At 35.3% G+C, this 27,705-nt stretch overlaps 1 protein-coding gene across 1 annotated transcript in view; it reads right to left on the bottom strand.

Annotated features, from left to right (window-relative positions):
- DMD (dystrophin) overlaps positions 1 to 27,705 on the bottom strand; it is a 2,022,175-nt gene that overhangs the window by 1,156,561 nt on the left and 837,909 nt on the right. The window contains exons 42-43 of the mRNA XM_081043053.1: positions 22,160 to 22,354; positions 8,017 to 8,135 (exon numbers count right to left, since the gene is read on the bottom strand). Coding sequence (XP_080899179.1) covers positions 8,017 to 8,135; positions 22,160 to 22,354 — 314 coding nt within the window. The remainder of the gene's footprint in view (positions 1 to 8,016; positions 8,136 to 22,159; positions 22,355 to 27,705) is intronic.

The raw sequence follows: 27,705 nt of genomic DNA, 5'->3' as shown, positions 1-27,705 counted from the left end.
CTCCAGGGAGTTGTCCTTCAATCTAGTTGTGGAGGGCTCAGCTCAGCTCCAAGTCCAGTCACCATTTTCAGTCTTTAGTTGCAGTGGGCACAGCCCACCATCCCATGGATGGGAATTGAACCGGCAACCTTGTTGTTAAGAGCTCGCGCTCTAACCAACTGAGCCATCTGGCCGCCGCTCCAGCAGCTCAGTGGCAGCTCATTGTCTTCAATCTAGTTATGGAGGGTGCAGCTCACTGGCCTATGTGGGAATCGAACCAGCAACCCTGTTGTTCAGAGCTCACACTCTAACCAACTGAGCCATCCGACCACCCCAGAAATTCTTAATCATTGATTTCTTAAAATCATCAGTCCTGAAGCTTAGTGGTTTCAACATGCCGAAATTCAATAGGTAATTCACAGTCCTCATCTTGATACAGTTGATCTCTCCCTCTATCTTAAAACTCCATGTTCATTTGGCTTCTGTAACCTGAATACTTCTGGTTTTTCTTCCACTTTCTTATCTACTGCCTCTCAGGCTCTTTTGCTGAATCCTTCTCCTCTTATTAATCTTTTAATATTGAGTGCTCTAGCTTAGTTCTCACATTTCTTTCCTTTGTCATATGACTGTAAATACCCTCTATACAACAGTGGCTCCCAAATTGTATCTACAGCCCTGACCTCAACCCTGAACTCCAGACTCAAAAGATCCAACTAGTTTCTTGACACTTGGATATCTCATGAGCATCTCAAACTTAATATGGCCCTAACCAAATACTGAACTGCGTTCCCTTAACCTTCTCTTCATATGGTTGCCTTATTTCAGTAAATGACATATCAATTAACAATGGACAACCTTGGAATCATCCTTGAGCTTTCTTTTTTAACCTCCAGTATTCAAATCTTTAGACAATCCTCTCAGCTCTCTTTCCAGAATATGTCTAGAATTTGAGAATTTCCAAATTACCTCCCTTGCTATAGCTCTAAGTTGTCATTATATCTCACCTAGATTATTGCAACAGCTACCTCAATGATCCTCCTGATTCCAGTCTTGCCCTTCTCCCAATTTTCCAGACAAGAACCAAAGAGATTCTTTTAAAACATAAATCCGATTATATTACTCCTCCACTCCAAACCCTCCAATGGCTCTTCATCACAGCAATAATCTTTATCATGACCTAGTACAAAGCTCTATGACTTGGTTGTAAGTGACCTCCAATTCCAATCTTATCTTTTCCTAGTTTCTTCCAAGTTCACAATATTTCAGCCTCATTAGCCCCTCTGGGTCCCTCAAGTATGCCAAGCATACTCTTGCTTCAAGGTTTCTGCACTTGCTGTTTTCGCTGCCAAAATATTCTTTTCCTCCAACAGATTTATATGGCTGGCTCCCTTAGTTCTTTCTCACATCAAAGGAGCCTTCTCTACCACTCTACTTTAAATAGCAGCCCCAGTCACTCTGTATATCCTTTATTCTTCGTGGCACTTATTAACATAACATAAAATTATATATCTAGTGGTCTCTCTACACCACGAGATTAGCCCCCATGAATGCAGGGATGTTATCTGCATTGCTCTCTCTTGGGTTTCCAGAGCTCAAACCTATACATGGCAAAGGGTAGGTACTGATGCATTTCTGTTGAATAAATGAAGAAACAACTGTATGACATAAATTAAATCCATAAATTTTTATCTAGATTGTATTTAAGGGGGAAAATATCACAAACCAAAAACTCATTATGTGATGAAATTCTTTAAAAATATTGACTTTCAAAAAAATTGCTAAAAATTACACATTTGGCTGGCTTAGCTAGTATAAATTTTTTTTTAAATCTGAATTGTTATACACAAGTCATTTGAGCAAACGTTTATCGAGCTCTTCCATGTAAAAGGCTCAATACAGAGACAGCAAAAGTAGGTGAATCACAGTTTTATTTGTTTGTTTTTGAGAAGTTTTAAATTGATCAGATTCTGGTAGTAAGGGAGGGTGTGGTTTGGAGGACTGAAGTTAAAAATAAAAGTGTAGAAGCCCCAACTGTATTACAAGAAAGAATATGATGAGTGCTCTAAGTGGTACCAAATCTTTTCTGGAAGTTCAGAGGAAGAATGAATTATATATCGTATTTGGTCACAAGCTCAGGAAAGGGTTCATGAAGGAAGTGCAAACTGGAGGTGACACAGTTGAGTAGCTAAAGGGGGCAGAATGTTATAGTTAGCATGTTGCACACATGCTAAGACAGGGAGCATGTGCATGCATATTCGGCTGATATTTTGGAAATTTAGGGGATTAGGGGAAAATGGGTCAGCAAACAGACACTGGAGATGTTGAATGATACACTTTGAAAATTCTGAGTTTAATTCAGTAACCAGTGGGAAACCATGATCTATAAAGTATTATAGAAAATGTCAAATATATACAAATGCTGGAAAATAGTACAAATAGTCCCCATGAACCCACTGTCCAGTGTTGACTCTTATGAAGCCATAGACACCGTTGTTTCATTATGCTCCCACATACTCATCTCAACTGGATTATTTTGAAATAAATTGATAATATTTTATCCATAAATACTTCAGCATATATTTCCAACATATAGCAACTCTTTTCAAGGAAAGTACATATAATACCATTATTACATCTACAAAATTAACAAAAATCCATTAAGGTAATCAAATATCTAGTTGGTATTCATTACTGCACTGAATTGAAAAGGGAGTTTGAAAGGAAGAAGGCGACAGAACTCAATGACTGTGTGTTGGGTGAAGAAAAGGAAAGACTTGAATAACAACTCCCAGGTTTCTGGCCTGGATATCCAGGTGAATAGTGGTATCACTGAGTGAAACTATTTCAGATGGATGAACAGGTTCGAGTACATTCCTGCTTGTGTGTGTACGTGTGTATGTGATGAGTTCAGTTTTTGACATAATCGTATTGAGAGCAATTGGGGCATCAGACAGCACATATCTAATAGGCAACTGGCGTTCAATTTTGAGAAGAGGAATGAGATGGCAACTACTATTGGGCCAGACATATTTTCACCTTTCCGCAAAGTCTGGGCTTTCTCAGCAAATTGGGAATTGGGTTAAAAAATGACTGAACAGGGAACATACCTTGGAGTTTAGACTAGTACATTGCTCCAGAGAGGTTTACAAACTTATCAGTCTGGAGACCTTTGCTTATATTCTAACCTACCTTCCAAGAACAAGAGACTGCTACCTTCCCCTCTCCCTGGAGAGGATTTATTTACATTCCACAGCAAAATTCTCTCTCTCTCTCTCTCTCTCTCTCTCTCTCTCTCTCTCTCTCTCTCTCTCTCCCCCCACCCCCTTCTCTCTCTCTCTCATATGCCAGCTTACTTACATAAGCTCTGATACTCATAATTTGGGGGTTTCTCTCCTGTACTGCAATGCCCGCATGACAAACATCTGGCCCTCATTGCATTTTCCTATGGGGATTTGGGGCATGGGAATTGGTGTAAACATGTTCTTGAGTAATTAGTGATATGTTCTCTGATCCAGAGATCTTGTGTTTCCTGTCAAGAGAAATAGAAATATAAAAAACTTAACAAGTATCAATAATAGAAATATGTTTGCCTACTTTCAGGCAAAACCGGGGAAGATTTTAACCAGGTATGAGATGGAGACAAGGCTGGATAGAAAGTGGCTATGGCTGAGCCTGCAGCTTCCCAGAAGGCAGGCTCTGAAGCAAACTCCACAAGTCAAATTGGGCAGCAGTAGAGATGTTATGGGTAGATCTTAGGGGATTCTCCTGCCTTATTCTAAGACTTCTGTCTGTGTTGCAGGAAGACTTGCCTTGGGAGAGAACTAAGCTGTAGAAAGAGGGGAGAATATAGATAACGCAAGTTGTGAGGGGTAAGAGTCAATCTTGTAGTGGTAACCAAAGAAAAAGAGCAGTGGTGCTCCCAGGTCTTGCAAATTAGCTAAAGAAAATATAAGATGCAATGGTTATGGGTAATGTGAATTAATTTCAGAGAGGGGTTGTTTATAATTTCCAAGGTGTTCTCTTCAAGTCTGTGTACCTTGTGATTGGAAGGCTTCATTACTTTTGTTAAGCAACTCAATTTAACTCTGTGGTACGAGTAGTTATCTGACAGGTCAAGTAGTATCATACAAAAGAGTGGAGGCCATGCCAACAAAGAAATACCTTGTGAGAGTACTTATCTGGAGGAATGTCGGTTGAAACTGTCTTCTACGGGTGTTACATCCCAGAGTTGCCAGTCATTGCTGGTCAAATTGCACAAAAAGTATTTTTAGAGTAAAGAGTGAGAAGAAAGGTTGCCTCAAGATGAACTTCCATGGGAAGCAGAGGCAGAGGAAAGAGACGAATATACCCAAAGAGTAATTCTCATCAGACCTAGGGGGAGAATCAGAAGAGCCAAGTATTTCAAAACCGAGGGAAGAAAGAATATCAGGAGGGAGGGAGGAAGCTAGCAACAAATAAAATGCAGCTAAGAACAGGAGGGGGAAGTGAACTTCGGCAATTTAGGAGGCCACTGGTGATCTCATCAAGAGCAATTTCAGCATTTGGAAATTGTGAAAATATAAATCTGGGCAGAGCAGATTGTCTTCCACTGTCATCCTCTTTCACTACAAAATTGAAAATAGCTTAGCGCTACATTATGGTTTGCTGTATTTGACATAAGACACTTCTTTATTGAAGAAATGTTTGCTACTAATAAAAAGAAAACTGATAATATAACAAAAATGTTTTTTTTTTAAAAAAGATAGAATGGACTGATATATATTAGTCACGTCCTAAAAGTCAGTGCAGTCGAGCATGTCTCTTATCTTTTCTTTTTTTATTGTTTTTATTTTTTATATTAGTTTCAGGTGTACAAAACAATGTAATAGTTAGACATTTACACCCCTCACAAAGTGATTACCCCCCTCCCCAATCTACTACCTCTCTGACAACTTATATAGCTGCTACAATTCCATTGACTCTATTCCCTATGCTGTACTCCCCATCCTGTGATGACATACACACATACACACACACACTTATAATATTATAGTTGACATTCAGTATTATTCAGCTTCAGCTTCAGGTGTATAGTGCAGTGGTCAGGCATCTACACAGTCTATGAAGTGATCCCCCTGATAAATCCAGTGCCCATCTGGCACCCTACAGAGTCTACATTTTCTTTCCTTTTTTTTTTTTTTTTTTTGGTAATTCACATGGCAAAGTTTCATGACCATCTTCTGGTGACCTGGAGCCTTGAGTGGAACATTTAGGGCTATCCCAAGGGCCTGATTAGGTCAGCTGCTAGGAAGACGTGCCAACATGACTTCTTTGTTGTTTAACTCGACTGACCTTGCACTGGAGTCTCAAACCCTGATGGTGGTGGCGTCATGGACTCCATTTTAGCGTGGCTGCAAACCCAAGGACAAAGACCCAGAACTCTGAAAGATTCTCCCCTTGACACCTAGTGGCCAGCTTACCGACAGGCTGATTACTTAAGTTCACCTTGGAGCCACCAGCCACCTTTGTCTGTACATTAGGAGCCCAAACACTTAAAACGAATGGCTATAATCTCCTAGGAGGCTGAAATTCAAGAGACGGGAAAGACAATTTTACCCACTAGAATAAAAGTATGGCTTTGATGCGTGTGTGTGTGTGTGTGCTTTCTCTCTCTGAGGATTTGAGCTTGCCAACCTTCCTGATTTTAACCCGAATCTCTGCAGAGTCCCCAGTTCTCTGCAAAGTGGTCGAGTTGCTCAAAATCGAGTTATGAATGGTTTTAGCAATCCTGGGCAGCGTGTTACAAAGGCAAGAAAACTTTCTATCTTAAATGAGAAAAGCAAAAAGCAAGAACTGGGGCAGGGGATGTCATACTCCCTGGATATCTAGATAATAGCTCCTCCGGTGCATTCTCAAAGAATGCTTTCAAAATTGGCTAGAGTCCAGGAAATCCTTTTTAAAGTCCTTACACATACTCTTGTCCCCGAGGCATTGCACACAGAAAAATGGTATATGCACCAAAGAACATTCTGTAGCAGTTCCCACAGTTTAAAGTCAGAGATGAGATCTTTTATAGCTTTTCACTATTTTAGTTCGTCTAGAAATAAGTGATCTTTACAGTTTCTGACCCTCTAAAAATGAAACCATAGTTCCTCTAGTTGCTATGGTGATAGAAAAATCCCTAGGATCACTATAGAATCTATTATTTCCATTTCTATCCCTGAATAGTTCCTTATCTTACCTGAAAATATGATGGAAAAATGATGAAATACCTACTTTTTAGTTCTTCTTTCTTAATTTTGACATGCCCCATGAATTGACCTCCCCGACCCTCATTTCAATTCTGTAAGATGTTTATTTGTTAACCACTTTTTCTGCAAAAGATAATTTTAATTTCTGGAAGGTGTTTGTTTGTACATGGGTTTATATAATTTAAGTCCTTAATATTTTAAAATAGCATCCTTGCAACTCTGATTCACGTATCAAATAAATTCAATAAGACCCTTATTTATACACTGTTAATAGAGAAAAAATAGATAGTGAAGTAATTTTCACAATTGAAAGATGAAGTCCAGATATGCAAAATAAGGAAAAAAACAGAAGACTATGAACTATGCTGCTTTAGTTCACACTTCTAGCTGAAAAGCTTGTTCAAATAAGAATTAATTGATAACACAGAATAATGTAGGCCTCAACTTTGAGATAAACGATATTTTAAAACATGGGTCTCTCTTTAAGAAGAGAATCAGTTTTTAAAGGGGATTCATAACACAAACGATTTGAACCTAAAAGTACTTTGTTTTTTCAAGTATTGTGCCATAAATGCCTTAAACAGACTGAAAAGGGAAATGAGAGACTACAGACAATGTATCTAGGGAACCAAGCAAGGGACCTATTTGCCAACTAATCAGGTTGAGATAAAGGTCTCAAGCAACTCTTAATTTAAGTATGCTCTGTTCTCCATCATAACGGGCAGATTACTGCTGTTTAGTTTGTCTTCCATTTAATGTAAAGTGACAACGATTCCCTTGCTGTCAGAGTGTTTCATTACAGAAATGCCTTTACCCATCTAAATGGTAAAGCTATTTGTATGAATGTCAAAGTAGATACGGTAGAAATTGAACAGAGCTGGAGCAGGGGATAGTCATATCTGATAAACTGAATTTATTGTTAAGCACGTCTGATAAAAATGAACTTTCAAAACAACTTATTGGATATTTAACGCCATTTCGTACCTACAGCTAAGTTCTTTGTTTCAAAATTAGTATGAAAAGTGCCAGTATGATTTCTAATATTTAAAATAGCATCATTTCTGTTGGTCCTTCTCTGTAGTCATGAAAATAAATGGGCATTTCACAAAGATAAAACATAAAATTCAATTCAGCACTTGCTTAATACTTCAGCACATAATTAAAAAAGGAAAATGTCTGTAATTTACAGGATTCTTTAGTCCTATTTTATACCAATAAGTAAGCTCAAACACACTTTCATGACTTTAAAATTCTTACCAAGGTAAGATTTTAAATAACACGTCGACTGTAAGATACATATACAGACAAGAATCTCAAATTCTGTCTTCTATTGTAAGGTTTGCTATAAAATATTTAGGAATTATTTACAAAATTATTTACAAATTATTTCAAATGTGGCCAATATTCCCTTAGTAAAACTGTTTCAGTAGGAAAAAAGCTATCTTAAAATTTAAAAAATTAAATATATAAAATATATATATAAATTATAAATAATATAATATATATATATATATTAATATATATTTATAAATATATAAAATATATAAAAATATATAAAATTATATATATAAAATATATATTTATATATATAAAACCGCTTTCGAATGATCCCTCAGTTTTCAATTCTCAAAATGACTTATGTGTGCAAATGGTTATAAACACCTGTAAATAACATTTTTCCCATATCTACTTCCTGAAGGAAATTGCTATTTATTGCTTCACTAATAGTTTCTTCAGTGCTTCTTCTCTCCTCCTATGCAGCATTCAGTACATGAAGCATAGCCATGGTCTCCCCAGTCTTACTTACCTAGTTGTGCCATGTCCCAGGTTTCGCTCTACTTTTCTGAGAGCTACATCTCTGTCTTCATTCATTAACTCAACTAATGTCTGCTGAAAACCTATTATGTGCCAGGCACATTCTACGTACTGGGGATATAACAGTGAGCCAGAAAGACAAAGTCCTTTTACTTTTCTTGGCCCACAAACACTTTGCTGTAGCCTTACCCTTTCACTGCATTAATTGATTTCAAGTCTGTTCTCCAAAATGTGTCAAAAATCCCCAGAAAATAATTACAGTATTTATATTTTAAGTAAATATAGTTAAGGTGCTATATTCTTTAAAATAAATGATTACTTTAAAGTACAACAATGTCCTAGTGTTATTCGTTCTTGAAAAACACAAAAATATAGACAAATGTACATCTGCTTTCCTAAACTTCCTTTCTGGAACACTGAGCTCGGGGGTAAAGTCAAATGCTGCAGTCAGTGGTTCAGAAATATCATTCAACTATAGATGAACGTCGCAGCGAAAATGTTAAGCAGAAGAAGTCATAAAATGTCTCAGTTCCTACATCTGCTAGACGCCCCACTCTGTTGGCCACGATGAGCAATCAATCTGTGACATCTTGCGTATCCCGTTTCCCAACTCATCAATAAGATCCATCTGTGTCAAGGTGATATGTAGGTCATGGAGTGGCTAAGATTGTCTACAGAGGCAGGCTGAGAGGAAAGAGGGCTGAGAAAGTAACACAGGAAAAGACCCATGCTTTGTGAGCAACTGTGGAAGAGGAGCTAACAAATTACCCCCAATGATTCCGAAAATGATCTCTCTCATCAAAATTCTCTCTTGAACTCTGACTTACATATATCCAACTGCCCCTGTGATATCCACATGGATATCTAATAAACATCTTAAACTTAACATGTCAAAAGTAAACATGTACTCAACCTTGCACCCTGACCTGATCCTCCTATAATTTTCCTCATTCTATCGTTAATGGCAGCTCCATTCTTCCAGTTTTTCAAGCCAAAATTCTTAGTAGTGTGATACCTGAATCCTCTCTCCACCAACTCACATGCAACTGGTTGGCCATCAAATTCTATGGGCTTCCCCTTCAGAATGTATCCAACATTTGACCCCACTCGGATCCAAATCACCATCTTCAACTTGGATAATTCTGAATATGGGTATGATAATAATGCTTTCTCATAGGGTTGTTGTGATTACCATAGAAATTACCATAAATAAAGAATTTTAGGATATGTCCTGGCACATAATAAATAAGTGATACCTATTAGTATCGTCTAAAGTCCAATTATATTCAAAGGCTTTCTTCTCTACAAAATTATTCTCCGTGTCTGCTTTTTACATTGCTTTCTCCTCTGCATGAATTCTACTCATGTCTTCTATATATTTTGGCTATGTTATGCTTTCCTACCTTTATTACTTTCTACCTTGTTTGTGTAACTATGAAATGTTTTCAATTAATATTACAAATTACTAGAGTGCAGGGACCACATATTATATATATTTCTTTTTTTTTAAATTTATTGGGGTGACAATTGTTAATGAAATTACATAATTTCAGGTGTACAATTCTGCATTACATCATCTAATATTATATATATTTCTCATTTAGAGTGTTAAGCACAGTTTTTAGACCTTATACATATTTGTTGATTTGAAGTGAAAAAGGGAGTTGAAGCTCTGAATCTTAATTTGCTTATGAAAATCCAATGTGAATGGAATCACTGAACCTTTAAGATCTGTTGCATTGTTTCTGATCCATTGCAATATGCATTCAGGCCCCAACAGATGTGAGCTATTCAGAAATCTCTCTGTTGATTTTATTTTACCAGTCATTTAGCTGTTAGAGTAAATAGTAGAATAACAGTCCATCGGCATTTCTTGGCTAAGTTTTCTCCGTGCTTTCCTCTCAGTACCTCAGATACCTGACAACAGACCTCGTCCTTCATTCAGAATAACGTCTGCCCAAGTTTCCCAGATGCCACAGAACATTCAACAAGAAGAAAAAAGAACGATGCAAACCGGCACTTCACTGCTCCTAGTGTTCCTGGAAAACAATTCTAATCCATCAGCACCAACGAAATTGAAAACAGTTTCACAAGTCATTTTGTGATAGCCACATTTTCTGTTAATTGTGCACACTGTGTAAATCATTTTACAGAAAATCTTGAGAAAAAAATTGGCTCTTACACATAGTTAACCGAGTGTCAAAGTAAATGCTTTTTCTTCATTAAGAATGAGACACGTGGCATTCTATGTGGCCAATTGTTTTAGAACCAGGACATGGTTTTAAGTTTGTGTCACTGAGCAGAGAGGGGGAGGTACGTTTTAAGGAAAAAAAATTCTCAGGCAACATAGCAATCCAGGGAAACCTAAAAAACTGATTACCGCCAAGGAATGGGATTGAAAAATGTGAACAGAATGGTTTTCTTTCTCCTTTTCACCTTATACTCCTTTCCTGTTTAAATATGCAATCATGAGCCCTTTATTATTTTGATAAAAAACTGAAAATCTGGTATGAGATCAAGCAAGTTCATTGATAACTACTATACAAGACAGAATGTAATTAAATCTGTACAAATTAATACAAATGACAGTACACAATTTTGGAAAAATTGGAAACATATTTGGTAATATTTTGCCAATTTTTTAAATGATTAATGCTATTAATGTTGGGAGAACATGCTTTCCATGTTTTACATGAGGGAGAAAAAAGCAAAACCACTGTTTCATATAATTGTTCTGAACCTAAATGCATAAATTTAAGAAAAACAAAACAAAACAAAAACACGATATCGGAACAGAACCCTATCACTCCACCTCATTTCCTTACCTTGTTGGAAATCCCACAGATTTCCTTCATGATAAGAACATTCTTCAATCTTTCATCTAAGTTTCGGCAAATTAAATTTGGAAATTTGTAGTAATTGGTGTCCGTTAAGGTGATTTACAAGACAAAGTTCTTGATTTTTTTTCTTGAATGTTTAATGATATGCATTAGGATTCAGAAATAAAGGTCACTGTATTAGATTGAACTATATACAATCGCCAATATTTGATTATTTTGACCCATGTAACATCAATTTATAAGGTTCAACTGAATGTTTTTTCAGTCTTAACATGTTCATGATCACCAATTTAAACAGGAAAATGAATACAGACTAGCTTTTCTAAATAGCAAAAGAAAAACAGCCAAATGATTAACAGTAACAAAGCTCAAAACTCAAAAAAAAAAAAAAAGGTAACACTACTGATTAAACTATTCTTCTTTTAGAGCTTCAATGTTTTTTAAATAATTTGTCAGGGTTCTGAACTCAGAACGAAGAATTTTAAGTTACTTAAGTAGAATTTGAAAAAAATTAATTCAATGCATCTCATTAAAAACAAAATTCCAAACAAAAAACAACAACAAACTCTTAAACAAACTAAAAAACATCATCCTATTCTTTGTAAAGGCCATGTTGCATGGAAACTTAAAATGTTTTACAGTTTGCAAACTGTACCTAAAAAAGAAAACACACACACACACAACACACACACACACACACACACACTTATATAACATATTATGTATATATATGTTATTTATTTGGCATTGAAAATCAATAGAATAATGGAAAATTTTACCCCTGAATAAGAAATATGTAGCTTTGGAAACACAGTAAAGGAATATGATTGAAAGTATATAGATTCTCTAACAGAAGTTTTTGTGGAAAGCAAAATTTTTTTTAGCCTATATGCATTTTATTTTTTTACGTTAAACTCTTCTTTTTACCTCTAGCCTAGATGCTAAATCTAGAAATACCTTTCTGTATATTATATGCTGTTGTTAACACTTTATAAAAAGTTTTGTACATGTAAATACGTGATTTTATAAGGTTTACCACATTTTTAAAGGCAATTTGCTTTTAGCATTACTTACATGGAAATTTAATTTATAAAATTTTTTAAGATTTTTGAATATTGATGAAGTAATATGAGATTTACAAATCTTAAAATTTACATAATTACACAGTTTTATAAATTTTTTTCTACAAAATCCGACATAATTTCACTCGACACAATAGTGTTGCTGAGAAGGCTATGATAGATACTAGCATGATCAAATTTCAAAGCTAAAAAAACCCCTGAGATTTAGAAAAGCACGTGACGTGCCTAAGGACATAACGATTAGGAGTCAGATACAGTACCTAAATCGAAGTGTTTCAGGTTCAAATCCAGTGCTTTGCCAACCTCTTTAGCCTACTGCTTGTCATAAGCATATAATACAAGCTCAGTGACTCAGAAAAATACTACTAACAGCTGAATTATATGTGAGTTTCCTGCCATACACTTTGATAAATGACTGGTTTAAAATTTAGTATGCACATTCTTTTCCATAGCAGAGTAATACCCCATTGTATATATGTACCACAGCTTCTTTATCCAAACATCTACTGATGGACACTTAGGTTGCTTCCCCATCTTGGCTGTTATAAATATTGTTGCAATGAACATAGCGGGTGCCTATAGCTTTTTGAATTAGTGACCATTTGCAACAACATGGATGAACCCAGAAGATATTATGCTAAGTGAAATAAGTCAGAGAGAGAAAGACAAATACTATATGATCTCATTTATATGTGGAATCTAAAGAACACAATAAACATGCACAAGAAAACCCCCAAAAAACAAACAAACAAAAAAACAAAACAGAAACAGACTCATAGATACACAGAACAAACTGTTGGTTACCAGATGGGAGTGGGGTTTAGGGGGCTGGGTGAAAAATGTGAACGAATTAAGAAGTACAAATTAGTAGTTATAAAATAGTCACAGGGATGTAAAGTAAAGCATAAGGAATACAGTCAATAATATTGTAATAATATGTACAGTGCCAGGTGGGTAGTAGACTAATCATGAGATCACTTTGTAAATTATATAAATATCTAATCACTATGCTGTACACCTGAAACTAATATAAAATAATACTGAATGTCAACTGTAACTGAAAAAAAATTAAATTATGGCAAAAAATAAAATAAGGCTAGTCAAAAACAAATGCAGTATTCACAAACCTAGATCAAATATCTCCATGCTGGTATATATGCGTAGATTGTTAAAATTCACATGTCTTAATGATTTAACTCATGGAGTTAGGTATAATATGTAAAAGAAATTTGGAATCGTTTTTTCAGTCTTGTTATTGACAGATTGATATTGCTCTGTCCCATTCAATCACAGAGTCCAAATCTGGACTTACAAGACTGTCATTCATTCATTCATTCATTCATTCAACAGATGTACACTGAGTTACTACTGAGTGCTAGGTACTTTTCTAGGACTTGTAGATACAGTAGTGAACAAGAAGAACAAGATTTTTTTTTCCCCTAGCAGTCCTAAGTATAATGGATATTGGTCTGCATAGGGGATAGATAGATAAGTAGATGGTCCATTTACAAATCACTGCAAATGGTGAAATTGTATCTTTTGCTGATGTTGACTCAGTATCACCATCTTAATAAATTTAGCCCTGCAGTTCAATGGGTATACATAGACTTAAATGCATGTGTGTGTATGTAGATTTGCAAAACCCTGCACTATTGTTTTCACATTTTAGGAAGGTGAAAATAGCTTTAAGCAGTTTGAGCTTACAAAAAATGCCTTGAGACCCATTGTAACTTGGTTCACCGAAGAGCACACAACTTTCATTTCTAAGAAAAAAAAAGAATTATAGAAACCCATTAGTAGCTGTTGTGACAGCAACCATTGGGGAGTAGATCTATCTTAAAATTGAGAAAGATAAATTGGAGTACCAGCTCAAACTCCAGGTCATTTTCACTCTCTGGAATTTGTCTTTATCTGACAGATGAAAGCAACACCCTATATAAATCTAATTCTTAACCTCTTTATGTCCCATCCAGCTATCAGGCACTACATTAATGACATATCAAATTGGGAAGAGTGTTCAATCAAAAGGCATTAAAGTACTTATTAATTAGATTTTTCTGAGCTTCTAAAGAAATTTTAAAACTTAATTTCAGTGGCTCTGTGGTAAGTTGCCCTTTTGATTTTTTCTTCACAGTTTATGGTCCACATGGGAAAAACACTTCCTAAATATAAGTATTTATTTTGGCCAAAACATTCTTCATGGGATGATGTACTATCTTTGAATGAGTAATAAATCAGTAATTATAGATCACAGACCAAAAAGTAACATCACAATTGGTCAAAGAACAGCATGAATAGTTCATGAATAGAAGAAAAACTCCTAGCAACTTAATTGCAACCTCGAAATTTCCACTAGCCTCATGAATCATAAGTTTTAATGTGGAAGTTTCTGATTTCCAGAATTTATAGGGTGGGGATTATCAAAATAGTCTTGCTGGGAGAATGGAACGAGTAGGAGTGAGTTCTCTAAATACATTTTAGCAGAGACGGGAGTAAATTGAAGTAAGGGAGTTAGAGAAGGACAACTGCTGGGCCTGATAATATAATGGAAGAGAGAAAAAATGAACAATTTTGTACAAAATAGAGACATGTATAAAACATATTTTAAAAAACTGTACCAAAGCATATATAAATATGGACTAGGTATGACTACAATACAGCAAATATCTATAATCTCTTCAGTATAACAGAAGTGAAAAATGAAGTACTATACAAATGATTTAAGCGAGACTTAAATTACAGTGAATAGATTAATATTTGTAAAGTAATTCAAAAATGTAAATAGCAACTCAAACAAATATATCCCAAATCATAAAAGCACTTGAAGAAAGAATTATATTTATAACTGAATAAACGTGTTAGTTGAAAAACTTGAAATTTCCCTAGAGAAATCACTCAATGATTACATTATTCAAATTGTTGTATATTGTCCAAAAGATCACTTCTTACAACATGGTAGTATTAATGAAAGTCGTATTTTTCCATGCACCAAACTATTCTATTAGAAAATTGATGTAGAATTTTTTCAAAGTTTGTAATCAAATTTTGTTTTGATATTTTCTGTGATCCGTGACTATGTAATTTACAACAATGGCAATATCCTTTTGTAAGAATATTATTAAATCCGTGAAATATCTATCCCTTTATCTAGCCATGCCCCTGTATTACGATGTGGCCAGAAAGTCATTCTTTTATTTTCCTTCAGATTTGTATATGTAGTGCCTTGTTTCATTATCTACTTCTCCTAATATTAGAATAGAAAAAGTCAGTTTTTGCATGGCATTAGTTTTGGCTTCACTCAAGTGACTGATATTATTAGATTTGTGCATATTATTTGTGCAAATTTGTGCATATTATTAAATATGCAATGAAATAGATTCCAGAATAGAAAGATTTTGATCAGGGTGATAAGACCTCCACGGCCAGTACTTGTGCCCGTTTCAAGGCCAGACTGGAGGATGGGAGGCAAAAATATCAATGAGAAGAAATATTACATCCCTCAAGGGACCCACTGCCAAGTTCACAGCACACCTAAATTTTCCTAACTGAGCCTCAAATCTGCTGAGAATGGGTCTTTATACATCCAAGCTCAAGTTTCTGTGTGACTACAGAAATAAATCTGCTATCTCCACTTTGAAAACATTTCCAGAATCTAAAAATCTCTCCTTCCTACCCTAGCCCAAGCCACTGGCATCTCTTCTCCAACTGTTCTCCTTGCTTTTACTCTTCATTCCCCGCAGTTTGACTCTCAACCAGTGTGATCCTTTAAAAGTATAAATCAGATCATGTCACTCTTCTTCTCAAAAACCTACACTGGCCCTTATCTCACTCATAGTGAAAGGTGGTCTTTACAATGGTCTACCAAACACTTCAAAGTCTGGACCCACACAGCCCTTCTGATCTCAAGTTCTACTACTCACCCCAAATCATTGTCTTCCAGACACACTGGATTTCCTGCGGGTCACTGATCAAGTTAAGCATGCTCCTGACACGTAGACCTTTGCACTGACTATTTAAAATGTCCAGACATTACCCTTAGTAATATTTCTACTGATATATCCCCTCGGGCAAGGGAAGCAAAAGAAAAAAATAAACAGATGGAACTATATCAAAGTAAAAAGTTTTTTCACAGCCAAGGAAACCATCAGCAAAACAAACACATCCTACTAAATGGGAGAAGATATTGGCCAATGATACATCTCATAAGGGGTCTAAAATTTACAAAATTCACATAAAAAAAAAGCCTCACACAACTCAACACCAAAAAAAAAAAAAAATCAAAAAAACCAAACAACCCAATTAAAAACTGGGCAGAGGACATGAAGAGATATTTCTCCGAAGAGGACATACACATGGCCAACAGACATATGAAAAGATGCTCAACGTCACTAACCATCAGAGAAATGCAAATAAAAACCACAATAAGATACCACCTCACCCCAGTCAGAATGGCTATCATCAATAAATCAACAAAAAAGTGTTGGCGAGGATGTGGAGAAAAGGGAACCCTCATGCACTGTTGGATTGCAAATTGGTGCAGCTGCTATGGAAAACAGTATGGAGGTTCCTCAACAAATAAAAAATAGAACTACTTTATGACCCAGCAATTCCACTCATGGGTATTTATCCAAAGAAATCCAAAACACTAATTCGAAAAAATATACACACCCCTATGTTTATTGTAGTGCTATTCACAGTAGCTAAGATATGGAAAGAACTGAAATGCCCATCAATAGATGATTGGGTAAAGAAATTGTGGTACATTTATACAATGGTGTATTACTCTGCCCTAAAAAAGAATGAAATCTTACCATTGGCAACAACGTGGATGGATCTAGAAAATATTATGCTAAGGGAAATAAGTCGGATTGAGAAAGACAAATACCAAATGATGTCACTTACATGTGGAATCAAAAGAACAGAATAAATGAGCAAACAAACAGAAATAGACTCAGAGACACAGAGAAAAAACTGATGGTTGCTAGATGGGAGGGGGATTGGGGGACAGGGGAGAAGGTGAAGGGATTAGAAAGTACAAATTAGTAGTCACAAAATAATCATGGGGATATGAAATACAGTATGGGGAACATAACCAATATGTTGTAAAGATTGTATAGGGTGTCAGATGGGCACAGGACTTAACGTTGGGATCACTTCATAGACGGTGCAGATGCCTTATTACTGTGCTATACACCTGAAGTTGATGTAGAATAATGCTGAATGTCAACTGTAATTATATATAAAATAGTCACAGGATGTGGAGTACAGCATAGGGAATAGAGTCATTGGAATTGTGACTGCTATATATAGTGTCAGAGGGGTAGTAGACTGGGAGGGAAGTTATCATTTTGTGAGGGGTGTAAATGTTTAATCATTATGATATTTTGTACACCTAAAACTAATTAAAAAAAACTGAAATAAAATAAAATGCCCAAACAGCCAGGTTGACTCCCTTCCCTTCTTCAAATCTTTGCTCCATTGTCTTTCTACTGTACATCAAATTGCAATCCCACCTTTCACTATCCCCAATACTCCTGCCCCTGTCATTGTCTTATACACCCACAGACCACTCTGTGTTTTCTTTTCTTCTCATAACACGTTTCATCTTTAAATATACAATACGTACTTATTTATTATTTCTTTGTTTGCTCATAATCTGTCTCTGCTGCTTTAATAAAAGCTGTACGAGGGCAGGGTCCATCGGTTCTGCTTACTGTTTTTGAAGCACTTACAGCAAAGCCTGGTACAGAGTAAGAGCTTAATAAATATCTTAAAATGAATGAATCCTGACTCCTTAGATTAGCAGCTTATTCTAACAATTCGTTTTCGGTCTCAAGAGCCATGCATAATAGCTGAACCAGTCAAAGAAGATTGAACCAGTTTGCTTTATAATCTCCCTCTTTTTAAGCTCACAAGCTCTTTCCAGTGCTGTTGAGATTGAACAAAGGCTGCCTTTACTTCTCAATCCTATGCAAAGTCTACATTGGGCCCAAGCGTCCCGTCAACATCTGTGAGCTTTCTTCGTACGTACACACTTCCTGTCTCCCTCTTGGCTACCAAAAACACAAAATGTTCTATCCGCCTCAACCAGAAAATCCGTACTATCATCCATTTTGATGAGGTAACTGAAGTGATGCATGTCTGACTTCTTTCCTTCCATTTCTTTTCTTCTTCAACCTTCCTTTTCTCCTTGTTTCCTTCCCTCCCTCCTTCCCTCTCCTTCTTCCTTCCTTTAATGGAATCTTTTTCAGCTGGCATGACTTCCATTAGAATTAGAAACCAAGACATTTTCGTATGCATTGGGCATGGCAGACCTCAGCATTCTACCATGCTTTGGCAAAATTCACCCTTGCTATGCTCAACATAGCACCTAAGAAACAGCACCGTGACAGGTGGCGGGTATAGTGGTTAACAGCATAAATCATGAGCTACTTTGCTCAGGTTCAAATCCTTGCTCCAAAGTTGTGTCAGCTTTGTCAGTTCACTTTCTATTTCTTCAGTTTCTTCACCTATAAAATGGAGATAACGATTTTCGATACTTCACAGAGTTGTGGGGAAGATTAAATAAGTTAGTATATGTAATAGCTATGCATGATATCAGACGGGTTGTAGACTTGTTGTGGTTAATCACTTTGTGAGGGGTGTAAATGTCTGATCATTATGTTGTTTTTGTACACCTGGAACTAATAATAAAAAAAATGAGTCAATATAGGTACATTATTAAAAGAGTGCCTAAGCACTGTATAAAAGTTGATTCCCATTACCTTTTGGCAAAATCTAGTTGTCATCCTTATTCTAAGTCATGCTCTTATTTTTGCCCTAAAGATGTACCTTTATCAAGGCTAAGGCCTAATTGAGCAAATAACATACTCCTTAGTGAGGGAGCAGCACTGTCGCTGGGGAATTCCACACCAAGCTGCACGGAGTGTTTTCCAGGATTTATGTTGGCAAGTGCTGACCGAATAAACGGTACAGATGCCATTATTTCTTTCAAACTTGTGCTAGGTTGGGTCTCCCTAGAAACGGATCCTGAGAGTAGAATATGCATGGAAATGATTTACTTGCTAATGATGCAAGTAAACACTGATAAAGGAGTGGGGAGGGTAAAAATAAAGCCAGGGAAGAGTATAATATGAGGAAGATATCTATTGTGTACAGTGGGGTGTCAATCCTGCTCCCCCAGTCCTCTGCACTGGGCATGGTGTGCACTCTGAACTTCCGGTCAAAGGGTATCACATGCCTCAGACTTACGCCAATTGAAGATGTGAATGAGCAGCAGTATTCATCCACTGAAAGCTATCTGTCATTGGCTGAGGTTTGTTGGGAGATGTGGGGAGGTAGAGCCTTAATCTCCTGAATTGTATGGGCTCTGGGGACTACAGTGAGGCCTAAGGCACAGAATCCTAGGAAGTTGCAATTGGCGCTCAGTGAGGAAGGGATAGAGGTGAGGCCCTAAAAGTATCTCACACACCAGTGGAACTGAAGCTTTCAGTAAAATCAGGTATATGGAGGCATTAGGGTAAATCCTTTGTATTGGACCTCATAATGAGTCATTTCTGCTTTCATGACAAGAGTTTTAATATTTAAAGCTCTCAGGGGCACAACTTTTGGAAACTTGAAACGTGTGATACTCAAACTGTCAGTGTTCATACTGTATTGCTTTAATTTTTTTTATTCTGATAAGCACGCTTAACGTAAGATCTACCCTCTTGACAAAATTTTAAGTGTACAATACATTACTGTTACTATAGGCACCATGGTGCACAAGAGATGTCTGGAACTCACGCACCTTGCACAGATGAAATTGTACACCACTGAACAGCTACTCCCCATTTCCTCTCCGTAGCCTCTGGAAACCACCATTCTACTCTGTTTTATGTGCATACTTTCACATGAAATATTCTAAAGCAAGATTTGATGATTTAACACAGTAATTCTATTTTATCAAATGATATTGACACTTGACTTTTTTCTTCAAAAGTATTCCTAATACTGATCAAAACTTTCAAAAAAACTGATTCTGTCAAAATTACGGTACTATTCTGTTTGAAATGAATGTTACCTTTTTACACATAAACAATCACCGTTAATTGATTCACAATGCTAAATTGGCTTTGATATGAGGATAAATATTACTTAGGTAGAAGTCCCTCATTCATCAGCACTTGTGCCTTAGCTAGTGTATTAACTATTAAATGCAGATTTCCACATGTAAATAGGTGTTTATCTGCTTAGTCTTTGTCAAAATGATTAGGTAGCTTTCCAATTCAATATATCTATGAAAATCATATGTGCTATATTAGTTATATCTTGTTCAGAAAATAATTATTTTAACTCATCATGTTATTTGTGTTGCATTGCCCTTGCAAGAAATATGTATGTTAAACCACAGCAATACCTACTACAGTTCCATAATTTGAGTCATGCAAATCTGTCAGAAATAAAATCAACCACAATTTAATTCCAAACCTTCCCAACCAGCAGCTGTACAATTTATGTGCTCCCTTTCTATTTTTACTACTGGATAATGACAAAGATGAATGCCTTTAAGAGGAAATACATATTCATTGAAAAGACTGAGATCAAAACTATCCCCCTTCAAAAAGCCCACGAATCAGGAAGCCTCTTTGCCTGCTGCAGATCTGTTGGGAGTGAGATGGAATTATGCTCAAAACGACAGCTAATGAGGATTCAATAACCCTATTAAATTAAACCTGCACTCCCTTTTTACAAAACATAGTGATCGATACCACCAAAATCGGTGTCAGCTCTAATATTATAAAATATATCTGGAAGAACGAATGATTAGCTATGGGTATAGCCAGGGGCCGATCATTCTGCGTGTGCCAGGGTTAAGATGTATGAAGACAAAGATATTCAATTGGCAACTTAATAAGAGTAGGGTCACTGCTCTCCTGACCCATGTGTTCATGAACATGGAAAGGAATGAATATTAGCTCATTAGCAGTGATTTACATGTTGAATGACAATGATGAACTTACAAACTGTGCTGTCACGAGAAATTAGTTCATGTGAATAATGATAGGAATGCTGGCACATCTCCTTTATCAATTGATTGTGTTTCTTTTCTTCACTGTACTCATCAGCGATTTGACTTTTACTTCAAAGAGAGTATGAAACAGCACCATACCGGAATGGATGGGGTATTTTGACAGAGCCATGCATCTCTTATTTTACTTGAGTGTGTAATTTCATAGCTTATTTGATATAATGCAAGACATAAAACTCAAGTCACTCAAGATATTGCAACTCTGATTTCCAAAACAAACAAATAGCCTTATCTATTTGTATACTTATGCAGATAAATGTGTGATATGGAATGAGCTTTCAACAAATCATTTAGAGTATAAAATACTTTGGTTAATAGGTGCTGCTGAGAGCAAATTCATCTTCTGTATATAATTTTATGCTATTTGCATTAGAAAATACCAAGCTCTGGCTATACTGTAATATTTCATTTTGAGTGTGAAATGTATGATCATAAAAATTATCTTGAGACATACATTATTATACACATTTTCTTGATGTTATATTCATTTATCTTCAGCTACTTCTCACTAAAATTCAGAGCCTATTTCTTCATCATGTTTTGTCTTCGTTTGGAATTCAGAACTTGTCGTTGGTGCTTTGAAAACAGCTGGATTTCGTTGGTAGCCCTTGCCTAGTAACTTTAAAGGAAATATTTTATTGTTTTCTATTCAATTATATTCCATATAGTGCTCTATTGATACTGACACAAATTTGAAATTGAATATGTGTAAGAGGCAAATACCAAAGTAAAACAATAAGCAACAAGATATAATCTAAAACCTTGTCTAATTTTCCCTTTTTATGGGAGAAGAAAGTAAAATGATGTTTCAGTTGGGAATAAACCATTCCTCTATTACAGCTTCTTTTTTTTTTTTTTTTTTTGATAAGCTCTCCTGCCCTAAATGTATGTCAAACAATTATTTTTGTGTATTCCTTCGTTTTAGGAGGTCTCTCAGTGTTAAATATTATAAAATACCTCTTTTAACTTACCTCTCTTGTTCTACCCCAGATGTCGAAAGCTAACCATTCTACAAAGTGTTTTAAGAATGACACAGGTAAGTCAAAATACCCTCATTTTATATACTTAAGTCAACTGTTTTGGTACCGCCAATGATCACTGTGATCATCTTGTCAAATCTAAATGAAAATGCTTCGCTTTTACCTTCAGAGATTCCTCTTGTTTAAAGAGATCTTCAAAATCTTTAGCACAGAGGTCAGGAGCATTAAGAAGTTGTTCCACTTCTGACAGAGCTTGTGAGACGTGAGTGATCTCGGTCACATAAGTAGAAGGCACATAAGAAATTTCCAAAGGCGTCTCTTCAGTCATCACCATCACCGATTCTTCATGGACGGTGTGCTGGTATAGATATACAAAAGAACAATTCTGTTAGCTTCCTAATAATGAAAAGACCTCTATTGAGTATATACAGATTCCAGTTTATAGCTGACAGAGGGCTGAAAGTGGATAAAAATGTGTCAATCTAGTAAAAACGTTATTATTTATACACCCTTTCTTTCCAAAAAGTGCTAGAACGTTTTATAATAAGAGATACATCCACATTAGCACCATGAACAGAAAAATGAAAGACCAAGAGCCATAAGGTCAAAAGAGGCATAGATATACCCTAAGGAAAGGATAATTGTTACAACTGTTTTTGAAAAATGTAACTTTAAATTCCTGAAGTAGTCAGTTGGTATGGGGTAGGATGGGTGGGTGGGGTTCTCTTACATCTGTGGTATTCATACCAAAGGAACCTTTCCCATACTCCCTCCCACCACCCCATATTGACTAAGGTACAAGAGGGGCAAAGGGTTTTTGCCTGGTATGTGCCTTACTATTAAGCAGGCCTCTCCTCCAAATTCCAGACATCAGGTCCTGTCTTTAATGCTAGCTTCTTGCTAAATTAAGCTGCTAAGGAAGGTACTAGATGAATACGACTGAGGGTGGAATTCACATTTTAGTAAGAACCCCAGAAAGCCCTAAGATCTAAGGCAGCACCCGTCTCTCCTCCCTGCATCTATACTTTCCTATCTAGCATTCAAGTGATAGGCGTGATGGACATTTGGAGCTCAGAGTCTTTTTGGACCTGGCCAGTAATACCTCTTTCCCTATTCCTTATAAGAGGAAGAAATAGATACTATTTGACGTGCAAATTCAAAAAGATGGATGACCTTTGCTATCTTCTGTCTACAATATAAGCAGCAAAACTCTTGTAACTGAAATTAGTTTCCCTGTAACTTTGTTTTGAATTGATTAACTGCCACCTGCCTGTTGAAGGGGTCAGCTGAGGGTTGGAGTAGCAGGGTCTCTGGGGAAGTTCTGACGATAAGCATGCTAACACAGCCATTTATTGCTGCACAGCCATACGCATTTTTGCAGTAATGTAATTAAGTGGAGTTTAGGATCCCAAACTGAAGCCACACAAAGATGAGAAAATTATAAGGTGGTCCATTTACGCTTTCTTTTTCATTTCTCAGGTACAGGATTCTTGTACTCAATTCTTCCGTAATACAAAAATAAATTAATTCTAACTCAGATTTCTCATCTGCTTACAGCACTGCGAATTCACAGAATTAGACAATGTAGCTTAAATTACACAATGATACCTTTCACAAAGTTTGGTTTAATGTGCATATTTGACCAAATACATGACACATATTCCTTCGTGATCAATGGAATGATAATCTACACACACTTCTAATTTTCCATTTAAAATAATATTAGAATTTTGGGCTACAGTTTGATGAGGACAATTCATAGATTTAACCATAGATTTTTAAATCGAAATTCTTAATCTCCTCATTTCAAATCAACCATTTCACCAGTTTAAAAGAAAAATAAATCAGCAGGCTATTTGCAATTTCCACTGACACATTAGGTTTATCACTAACCAGTAAACAACACAAGTTCTGCAAATTTACTCCGACTCTCATACGTTCCATTAGACTGGTAACTATTGCTCTTAATAAAAATTTCCAAGTTAATAAGTTTGTCTGTTTTATTTGCATCAGTTGCTTCGATTCCAGAGGGTAAGTTAGTTCTACGTTACCTGAAACAAGAATATTTCCTATATCATTTTTATGTAATAGCACAGTTATCTTTCTATTTACATGCATTTTATACCTGTATGTTTTTATAGAATAGTAGTTTTTGTTATTAGGGACAGAGTTGGGTAGAAGAAAAGTAATAATTTCTCTCTCTCTCTCGTATGTATGTGTGTAGGTATGCATGCATTTTTGTTTAACCAAGTATTGTTTTAGAACAAGACTTATCTTCAAAATGTTTAGGAACATCTCAGTCTTATTTAAAAAATTCAATGAGTTCCAAAAGGTTTTGATATCTGTTATCATCATCATTTTCTCTTAGATGGAATGATTCTAACTTTTTTATATCTTCTTTCTGGTTCATTTTTGAAATGTCGTTTCCTAGATCTTCATTACATACATTTGAGATGTTCTCAACTGCCTTAAATTCATATCAGTGCCTTATAAATTATAGTACTTATGGGTTACAGATAGCAAGGAACTTAACTGAATGGTTACATACAATAAAATAAACTCATAAACTGCACTACTGCCTTGGATGTAATTTCCTACAATACAATTTAAAACTCAAATTTCCAAATCTTTGGTGCTTGTGGCTAATGATATTTTGTTTTGCATAGAGGAACTTTACATATAAATGATATTTATTTAAATAATCATTAATTCTGACTATATACCTCTGAAGATCAGAGTACGGTGTCTCAGAAATAAGATCTACATTGGCTGCAGGCTTAACCCGAGGCTCTAAGAACCAGAACACACTGTGCTCTGGCTTCTCATTTGTTGAGTTTTGAACCACTGGACTACAAGTGCATGTCATAGATTCTTTTATTGCCTATTGATTCATGTACGTATTTTCCTTGTTATAACATCACATTATCACATCAAGAGGAAAAATAACATTTTTTTCCTGTATTTTAATGGAAATCTCTTTTAGGAAAATGCTATGTGGTATCTATTTAAATCTAAAATTCTTCAAATAATTGAAGTTTTCTACCTGGTTCTAGAAACCATTTTTGCTTTTCTTTTGCTTTAAAGATGAAGCCCTTATTAACCTGACTGTAATACCCTTCAAAGAATCATTAGCTATTTATTGTATTGCAGCTAGGGTATGCTCTATTCATAATATGCTTATTGTAATTATTTTCAAGACTAATTATTTTCTAAGGTAAGTCTTAGAGCAATGCGTATAAATTCATGGAAATGAGTGGACTAACTATGCTACCTCCTATTCACTCCGTGCTCAGACACATGATGAGAGTCTCCAATCCATTTAGAAATATTAAAACTGGTATGGTTGATGAAAGCAAACAAAGAAATAGAAAGGTATATTCTATCACTTTTCAGAAAAGATCTTATTGAGAAAAATACTGCAATATTATCTGTCCTTAACTGCTGATAAATGGGTAATCTTTCTATTTTTTTCTTTTGCAAAATAAATTAAATTACAACGAATGCTTACAATTCCAAATGCCTTCCAGTTACAATTACTGTGGGCAATGATTCAGATGTATTTTGTAAGTTAACTTTACAAAGGTTAGTATCACACATTCAATACATTGAATAAAATCTGATCTATTGGAAGATTTAGCTCCTCCTGTTATCTTGATACGTAGTACCCAGTCATCATAGACAGGAAAAGTTAAGTGGTACATATCAGCTGAATAGGGAAACCTAAGGAATAATCCTGTGAACTTTTATGAAAAATAGAAATATTTCAAAACAACTCTGATATCATTGGGAAATGATCAACTCATTTTCTAGAAAACTCAGTTTTATACATTTTGAATATTCTCATTTATTATGAAGTTCTAATAGATTTTTTATATACAGATATATATGTAATAGATTTTTAGACAGATGTATCATAATTTTCATATATAAGAAACTGTTAAAAATTTAATGAAGAAAAAAAATTAATCAAGAGAGTCAGAGATTTGGAGATCTAGTTTACTATCTACTCCTTAAAATGTATCATTCCTTTTGACACAGTCATGCAGGTGTATAATGAAAAAGCTATATTCATTGAATGACTTTCAGTTTGGTTTAATAAAAATTTCAGACAGTTATTTAAAAATCAGTGTAATTGGCAGAATCATGTTCACTTTCTCTTCTTTATGCAAAACCCATGCTCTCATATTCAGATTTTGCCTTTTCATTTGAATTTCATTAACTCTGTCTTGAATAATTATATCCTTCTGAATCCTGATGTGTACAAATCCTGTTTAACCTTTTGAAAATGGACTTGCTTTTGTTAATGTTCTTTACCACCTTACATCATTATAGATATTCATGAGTCATTAGCAAGGAAGTGCTGTAGCCATACTAATTCATTTTATTTCTCTCTGTTCATATTCCTTTCTAATGATATATACCCAAAAGAATACACTATCCTCATTTTCTGGGAATGAAAATCAAGAGATGTGAAAGAAGACCTCAAAGTACCTATTTTTATTAAGAAATGAAAAACTCAATTGATGCTTAAAAAGCATTAGTAAAGGACAAAACTATGATTTGTAACACCCACAGTCGAGGTAAAAACAGTTTTCAGATTCTGAGCTACGTAGGTATCACTCATAAAGGTTTTTAAAAAAATAACATCAGTTTCTCTGAGACTTTAGTTATCACATTCTTTTTATTACTTAGAATTTATTTCTCTTTTTTTTTTTTGAGGAGGACTGAGAAAATGTATTTTTTCTTTTCCATTGGGACCTTTTATTTTTCAGTTATAGTTGACATACAATATTATCAAATTTGTTTCTTGAAGGGCCACATAACTGCACGAAATGAAGGCAACCCTATTTTGGAACAAATGGTACATTACATCTCAGTTTTTAAACCAAAACACTTTCCTCCATGATTGAAAGGACTTCTCTCTCCTCACTATAAAAGTTTCAAATGGGTTGTGGTTACTGGCATATTTATGAGTTATGTGGCCAAAGAATCTGAAGAAAGAAAATGTGCTATATGCCCTATTATTATGATATATCCCTTAAAACTACCTATACATCTAGTATAAATATGGTATATAGAAGATATGTCAATGTCTTCAAAGTCTGACTAACAAAAATAGACTAGTACCTGGACAAAAAAGTAATACAGTGATGGAGACATTTTTTTTTCTTTGTTAGTGTTAATAAAGAAAAAGATGTGCCAAACCTTCAAAATAAAACAATTACTTATTAATGATTTAAGGTAAGTCCTGATATGAAAATGTTTTAATGTATATCTGATTATCTTTCCTCAAAAAGACATTCTTAAATATTATAGATTATTTAAAAATAATAATACAATAGTGTGTAAATCCTAAATAGGATTATAAGTTTTATATGGGTTCTAGTGGGTGATAAATGACATGGTAGTGGGAAAGAGTTATCTTACACAGGTAGATCTCTCTCCTTGTCACAAAAGTCTTCAGAGAAACACAACTGAATTCCCTTCTAGGGATTATTACAATAAGGACAGTTGAGCCATTTTTATTTATTTGGCCTCGATCATTTCTAGAAATGTAAGCCTAAAAAGGCAAATATAAGCTAATTTGCCAAAGCAAAACAAAACACAAAAACCCCACCACATTAATCCACAGACAGAATAAGAGACTCAACTAATAAGGCATACAAAAAAGAGTATGACACACATGAGATAGGTATGGGTTACTTTTTC

The sequence above is a fragment of the Rhinolophus hipposideros genome (genome assembly GCF_964194185.1).
Source record: "Rhinolophus hipposideros genome assembly, chromosome: X".
In the NCBI taxonomy this organism is placed as follows: domain Eukaryota; kingdom Metazoa; phylum Chordata; class Mammalia; order Chiroptera; family Rhinolophidae; genus Rhinolophus; species Rhinolophus hipposideros.
Note: the sequence above shows the minus strand (reverse complement) of the source record. Positions and strands in the feature narration are given on the sequence as shown.